Source organism: Priapulus caudatus, unplaced genomic scaffold, assembly GCF_000485595.1.
Source record: "Priapulus caudatus unplaced genomic scaffold, Priapulus_caudatus-5.0.1 Scaffold58, whole genome shotgun sequence".
Taxonomy (NCBI): Eukaryota; Metazoa; Priapulida; class Priapulimorpha; order Priapulimorphida; family Priapulidae; genus Priapulus; species Priapulus caudatus.
The window spans coordinates 784,809-792,628 of NW_014577119.1; the positions used below are offsets into that span (position 1 = coordinate 784,809).

The 7,820-nt window shown below is 43.9% G+C and overlaps 1 protein-coding gene across 1 annotated transcript in view; it reads left to right on the forward strand.

Moving 5' to 3' along the window:
* Positions 1 to 7,820, forward strand: part of LOC106821069 (regulatory-associated protein of mTOR-like) — a 41,376-nt gene that overhangs the window by 18,427 nt on the left and 15,129 nt on the right. The window contains exons 6-13 of the mRNA XM_014825711.1: positions 3,261 to 3,433; positions 3,979 to 4,038; positions 4,269 to 4,369; positions 4,702 to 4,846; positions 5,161 to 5,338; positions 5,568 to 5,651; positions 6,550 to 6,660; positions 6,823 to 6,934. Coding sequence (XP_014681197.1) covers positions 3,261 to 3,433; positions 3,979 to 4,038; positions 4,269 to 4,369; positions 4,702 to 4,846; positions 5,161 to 5,338; positions 5,568 to 5,651; positions 6,550 to 6,660; positions 6,823 to 6,934 — 964 coding nt within the window. The remainder of the gene's footprint in view (positions 1 to 3,260; positions 3,434 to 3,978; positions 4,039 to 4,268; positions 4,370 to 4,701; positions 4,847 to 5,160; positions 5,339 to 5,567; positions 5,652 to 6,549; positions 6,661 to 6,822; positions 6,935 to 7,820) is intronic.

Sequence of the window (7,820 nt, forward strand, 5' to 3'; positions counted from 1 at the left end):
AAGGTGCCAGTTACTGTAGCATTCGTTAAAATTGCATAATCGATGGTCGAATTATGCCTTTAAGTATCTGGTGACAAATACATGTGGGTATAGACGATTTGTTATACAGTAAGTACAGTTGTATGCAGTAAAATCCTAGAGGCTACTGTCCCTTTAACGTGTGTGAACGGAACCGTCAACCATGGTCTTTATAGGCAGGTGGTTGTAATATAGAAGTTTCCGCTGGCACTGCTATGAATGAAGCATAAATAATATATCGTAATATAATCATAAATATCGATAACTTCCTAGAAATGTGTCCCATAAATGCGGTGCGTAGAAGGCGGGTAGCTCCATACGATTGACTCGACTCCTAACGCGGCTCGTTGTTCTGCGCAGGTGCGTGCGGCGGCAGTCTACGCGCTCGGCACGTTCGCGAGCAACGCCGCCGATCGGACGGACCACGCGAACACAATCGACCACGGCGTCGGCATGCAGCTCGTCTCGCGTGTCGGCGACGGCAGCGCCCTCGTCAGGAAGGTACGAGCGAGGCGGAGCGCGGCGGGTGCCGGTGGCGACCGGAAGAGCCTGCTGGGCAGCAGGGCTGTTAAAAAAGCGACGGGTGCTGACAGCAAATTCATGAGCCAGCCGGGCGTTACACGGCAAGGCTGTGCGAAAAGTGACGGATGCTGACAGTAAATTCAAGAGCCGGCCGGGCATGACCAAGGCTGTTGGGTGCAGGTTATCTCGCTTATGGAGAAATGTACCTCATTGTAGTTGTGCTTGTGCTTATTCCTAAATACCATGATGTGATGAGTGAAGTTGACCTCATGGTTTCAGCCGTGCTGGAGTTTATTGGCTTTTGGTTTATACACCGTGTGCTACAGGTGTACATTACCATCGTCTGCCTCGTTAGCAGCCGGGGAGCTGCTCCGGCGTCGTGTACCCTGCTCCACGCTGCAGCCGTTGCCTGCTGTCTTGTTGCAGGAGCTGATCGTGGCGCTGCAGGGTCTCGTGCTGCAGTTCGAGGCGCAGTTTGTGACGGTCGCTGCGCAGCTGCTGGAAGATGAGCGACTGCGTGAGAACGGCAGCCACTACATCTCTGCGGCAACCACCGCCGGTGGGTGGAGCATTGTCAAGCATGTGCAGCTTTCGTCGTCTGCCGGTGCTGGTAGGCTATAACCCGTCGCTTTGCTCGTTGCCACGCTAACAACCGCGGCGGCGCCATCTGTCGGCAGCAATTGGTAACGACGCCGTCGATGGCTGCGCGCGCAATGTCGATTTTGGTTTTTATCGTTTTAGTGCTGGAGAGTTTGTAGTGCAGATTGTATGTTTTTGTGAATTCGTAAATTTCGTTAATATCGTTAAATTTGTAATTATGTTGATGACCTATGTTGTTTTAACTCCAAGATAATTGGGAGCTGTCTTTAGAGAACTAATTACTAACAAGTATGGTATTGCGTAGCATCTAGCGTTTTGCAGCTAACATGCTTGGCAACTTGTGATACTAGGTAGAATGCACTTAACTCTTGCTGCTTCGTGTAGTTAGGCTTGGGTTCTAGCACAACTTGATCAGAAGTTGTATGCGTGTGTTTAGTACATGTCATGTTTTTGTCATGTTTACGATAAACTGAAAGGCACTATGTCGCATTTAATCATTTTAAACATAAAGGTTTGCAGTTGAAGATCAGCATTAAAAGAGTAAAACATGATTGCGCTAGCTGTGAAACTTATTGACAACAAATAACAGTGAATGAATCAAAAATGAATTTATAATCACGACAAGATGATATATATCATAAAAGTTTTTTTCCTGAAAATATAGTAATTAAAAGTAGTGATTTTTCAATAGATATTTTTTAAATATTGATTGTTCACGCATCATGTGGTGTGTGGCATGCCACGTGCCTGCATGTGCACAAACTCACAACAATGACTGTTCTAACATGTGCACACGCATACTGATGTCATGCAGAGTCGAGCGCACTGTCTCCTGCGAGGATGGGTCTGCGGCAGGCGCAGAGCGTCGCCACGCTGCATCCCTCCGGTTCCCGTGGCAACCTGGTGCAGTACTCTGCAACCAGCGCCTCTTCTGGTGCTGGCTACGGTAGGGCTTCTTTATTAATTAATTTTTTATTTATATTTTGTTCTCTGCCATAATGTTGTGTGCCCTCCGGTGAAAGAATGACTGTTTGGTCTGTGTGCAGTTGCAGGGATTGAATATATTAAAAAAAATTAATGGGTGTAATCAGAAATTTCAGTGGACAAAGGCAAAAATTCCCTTGCGAGGGTCCCAGTGCAGTTTACTTGTTATCTACTTGTATTATGTGGGACAGCGAGGGATGCATACACCATATGGAACTTGTGGGAAAGGCATAGAAGCAAACCAGTAGGGCACTTGGAGTTATTGCTGCATTGAAGCGTATATGTTCCCATGCAGTTGTTGAATGATGGCAAGTAGTGTTGGCTAGTGATGTGGTTCATGTCTTTCATGCCTCGTTTGCTGCCTGCCATTGTTGCTTGTTGGACGTTTCTCTCTGATCTTCGTCAGTGTTGCCGACGGTCCGGAGTGTCGTGTCACGTAATCTCGCTTTTTCCGTTCTTTATAGAAAAAATACCGATGGATGTGTGGAGTTTGAAAGAACTAGGTAAACAATTGTGCTCCCTTGCACTGCAGCATGCAATTTCCGAATCATTTTCCACTAGCTAATCTACCTAACCTAGCCTTAGAATGTACATTACACACACACACTAGGCAACAGTGGGCGTGCATGCCTGACTTCTTCAGCTCGCATTACACATACGCTTATGTTCGTTGAATGAACTGTTGAGTGTGTAGGTAGCGCGCCATCGCTGTTGCCAGTAGCGTGGTGACTAACACACACTATCTGCCACCTACCAGTGATCTTCCAGTGAGCTTGAACCAGGAGATGTTGGTTAGGTGAGATATGTTACCACCCGACTCATTGTATGTTTCACTACAGAGGGGATGACAGCTATAGTGTTTCTATGCCCATCAGTGTGGTGTGGGTTAGTGGAACATGGGGGAGAGAGTTTCTCTACCCTTCAGGGTAGTGTGGGAGGATGGTGGTGGGGAGGGGGTTCTATACCCCTCAGGGTAGATCATGAAGTTGGTCTAGCGTCGTGAATGACGTAGACTTTGAAACGTCAGCTCAAAAGACGTTTAAGCGATCGCATTTCTGCGTGCGGGGCTGTGCATTTAACGCTGGGTCACATACTACAACGAGCTTGACAGCCATTTTTTTTCTTGCCGTGTCCAGCTGGCGTCGATGAATGGCCGAGGTACCGGCGCGATCCCGCCGCAGCAGTCATATAAGAACTGCATCCAGCTCGCCGCTTGCGGCAGCAAGGAGATACTACCGATGAACCCTGACCTCCCGGCCGACCTCTTCACTTCCTGTCTGACGACGCCCATCAGAATCGCGCTGCGCTGGTGAGATGCTGTCGTCAGCTCATGGGTTTCTAGCTCTCAGCATTCATATGTTAACTTTAAAAAAAAAAGGTTTTGATGGGTTGGGCTGTTCCTGCGCCCTTCTCCTGGTTCTTCGATAAATTTTCTGGCACCTAATTGTAGGGAGTAAGAAAGGAAGGTGGCAATTTTGAGCCGTTTGTTCTGACATTTAGAAGTTACTGTAGAGAAATGTTTGCTGTTTCTCGAACAGCTGTGATTAACGTTTCACAAAGTGGTTTAAGGGAAAATGTGCGGTGATAAAACTTTGGAGCGAAATAAAACATGAGAAAATAGCCCTGTGTGTTTTCATGCACTAGTATTATCTGTTTTACAGCTGTAGAAATTGGTATCTCCTTCAGTCTATTTTTTAGCTCATCTGATGTAGTACAACCTTGTTGATTGTAGTTGTTTGATTGTTTTGTTTTTTGCTTTTCCGAAACAACATCCTTTGGGACTGTGTGTAGAGTAGTATAGTGAACAGACATCTGAATGAGAGCTTGTCAAAACATTGGCGTTTTTTGCTGCAGGTTTGTGCTTCAGAATGCAGGCAAACTAGTACCAAATATATCTCTGGAGTTGATTGACAAGTAGGTGTTTATTAAACTGTCTCTACACGTCTCTACAATTAATTACAAGCAGATTGTTTGATGAGCAACGAAATTCCAAAATTACTGAATACAGCGAAATTGAGGTGACGAATTAAATTATTATACATGGTGAATATTAGAGATAATTTTTCATCTAGTTGCATATTTAGTCTTTGTCATGGTACTGCTTTAGTGTGTTCATTGTGATGTTTAGACGTTCTTGGCAATAGAATTCCAGGTCAGTTGAACGACCGACGCACGATGCTCGGTGAACTCAACTGGATTTTTACCGCCATCACCGACACGATCGCATGGAACACATTGCCGCGAGGTAAAACTGCCAATGACATGGGCTGATGATTCAGTTGGGACGTCAATTTGATGGCAAAATTGTGAAACATTGATTAATATCGACTAACAGTTGTAACATGGTCGGGCCGTCAGTGGTTTCCAGTTTCCGGTAACCTACACACTGGCTAGAAACCCTAGTTTGTTTGCTCGTTAATTATTAACTTGAGCGTGTACCATGCTTGTACTGCGTGCACATCAGGAAAGTAATATAATAATGTAAGAAGACTAATTGGGAAACGCCCTTATCACTTGAGCAGTGTAGCATAAATGATTTTGGTCATCGATTGACTATGGACGTCATTCGTGTTTCAGACTTGTTTCAGAAGTTATTCCGACAGGATCTTGTCGTCGCTAGCTTGTTTCGCAACTTTCTATTGGCCGAGCGAATCATGAGGTCGTACGACTGCACTCCGATATCTAGTCCCAACCTTCCGTCGACTCACCAGCATCCCATGTGGTGAGCAGTGACGAACACAAAAGCATGGCTAAAAGCCTCCGCACATAGTCTCTCAATAAGACTTGTCTATTGTCAATGGTTTGTTTTTATCTTTGATGCCGTTAAATTAATCAACTATAATTAAAGCATGTATTTTTTTAGTAATGTATTGGGCACCCTCCTTCTCCTAAAATATTGCAAAAACAATGGAGTAGTTAGTCAAGTTGGGGGTGGCTTGGTAATTATTACTGTAAAATCCGCACATCCAGTGGTGTGCGTCTTGCTTTCGAACGTACGCGTAAGCCACCGTTCTCTTCTCGTCGTGTCGCGTGCAGGCAGGCGTGGGACCTGGCGCTGGATATATGTCTGTCGCAGCTACCAGTGATCTTGAACGAGGGCGAGACGTATCGACACAGTCTGTTCTTTGCCGAGCAGCTGACCGCCTTCCAGGTGTGGCTGTCGTTTGGCTCGCAGACAAGAAGCCCTCCCGAGCAGCTTCCCATCGTTCTCCAGGTGAGGGGAAAGATCTCTGTCCATCTGTCGCATAGATACGTTTGGTATCTGTAATCAGTAAACAGTAATTGAAGGTGCAGCCTAGTGTAAGATGTTTGCGTGAACGATCAACTTGAGTTCGTATGGTTTACCTTTGCTGATATGCTGGCTATAAAATGTAAATAATATTGCATTATAGTGTAATGTGATTGTGAGTGGCTACTTCATGTTGGTGCGTTTTTTGCCGCAGGTGCTATTGAGTCAGGTGCACAGGTTGCGTGCACTGGAACTGTTGGGCAGGTTTCTGGACCTTGGGCCATGGGCAGTTAGCTTGGTGAGTTTACTCGCAGTAAAGGCACTGTTTCGTAAATTCTTGATCATTCTAACGAATACAATGCAGTGATTGGATTAAGAGTCTACACCTGCCAAATTGATTTATTAGTTGAGCCATCAAAGCGATCATTGCAGGTTCCTCTTTTATTAACGTATTTCGACAGTGAACTGTGACAGTTTAAAGGAATGCTTTACTCTAGAATTTGAGAGTATATTATGATAGTAGATTGATAAATAATAGCACATACCTATAAATATTTATAATTACGTATTCACGTTTGTCATAAAACAACATTGAATTTCAAAAATCTAAATTTTTGGGCGCTGACATGACACCCGCGATCATGCTGCCACCCTGGAAAAGTTGTGCATTAGCCAATTTAGTTTGCACGCTACAGACTGAGGGCTAATCACAAAAGTGCAATTATATTTATACTTAAATGCTATTTAACCAAACGATATTCATTTTAGGACAAATTTATCCATATTATAACTGAAACTATATGTCATTTATAAGATATTGCAATCCTTCTGCTTTTAAATTAATAAATAAGAAACACTGAAACACCCTCGGTCTGTAGCCCTTGGCTGAAAAGTCCGTTTGCGCAACTTTTCAGATAGTGCGCTTTGAGTGGCGCCACCGTCGTTGTAATCAAACTGTAGTAGTTAGTTTTAATACATTAAAAAAATACATTTCTAATGTTGATTGAACCATGAAATTTTTAATGTAGCGTAATTTTAACCTAAATAAACTGAAAATAACCCTAGAACCTAGAGTCAAGTATTTTTTAATGAGAGTCAGGTTAGCTGTTGAGCATTCTCATGCATTGGCTTTTTCGTATATTGTAAAATTATCGCGTTGTAATATTGTCTAATGGCTGTGTGCATCTTTCTTTTAGGCGTTGTCAGTCGGTATCTTTCCCTATGTGCTGAAGCTTCTGCAGAGCTCGGCAAGAGAGCTGCGCCCTCTACTGGTGTTTATCTGGGCGAAAATCCTCGCCGTGGATAGCGTACGTACTTCAAATACAAAATTACAAACTGCTGAAAACAGCACGAAAAAATCATCAGGTGGTTCAGTGATCCACATGGTAACTGTTTTTACTATTTGTATTGTTTTTAACTATTTTTATATAATGTTGTCTTTATATAAAAATGTTTTTTATTTTTTGCAGACGTGTCAGACTGATTTAGTCAAGGATAATGGTCACAAATATTTCCTATCTGTCTTGGCAGATCCCTGCATGCCAGTAAGCATAACTAGTTACATGATCCTATCAGTCATTAGTGTGATGTTGTTGCACCAGTCGTTATTATACCCCCCGCCAACAAAGTTAGGAGGAGGGGTTATTCTGGAAACACTTGGTCTGTCTGTCTGTCTGTCTGTCTGTTCGTCTGTCCGTCTGTCCGCCACCAGACTTGTCCGGACATCTCCTCTAAAAGTACTGGACCGATTTTAACAATATTTGGTACACGTCACCAGTACCCAATGTAGTTGTGCACCTGCGATGAATTTTTTTGTCCGACATTTTCGGAAAGATTTATGGCCGTTTTCCGTAAATAAACCCATTTGGTTATATATGACATGCCAACGCCATCTAGTGGATGATTTCTAAGGTTTACACTGACGATTTTATGCAGTCAAGTTGGCGTTTTTCTTCTTTCTACCAACCTCTATATGTATGTTTAACTTCAAAGCTCTTACGTTATCGACCGCGAGGCGGCAAACGTTTCAACATTTGACCTGTAGCGTGTGTGCGGGTCGATGCGTATAAGCATTTTTGCATGTATTACATGCCGCCAGCGTGGCGCCTAAAGCAAAAACGTGCTCTCCCCCTAGGGTGGAGGGACACACCCCTGTTTGCTGTTCTCTGATTGGCCACTTGGCTAAAAAACGTCCAACTCGCCTGCTCCGTGTTGGTGAATTAGAACATGTTCTAATTTCCCGACTCGCTGCTATCGATCGGTTGGACGCACGACTTTTGTGTTTACACTGGCGATTTCAGTTGCCAAATTGCCAAGTGTGTACAAATTCTACAATACACATACAGGCACCATAACAGCTCGAAACCGGAGGGTGTTATTAGTCCCTCTCTGGGACAATCATTCTAATTGATATTAATTTCCCCACCATTCATCAAGCAATTTTGTATTACTCGTGATCATCTGCTCG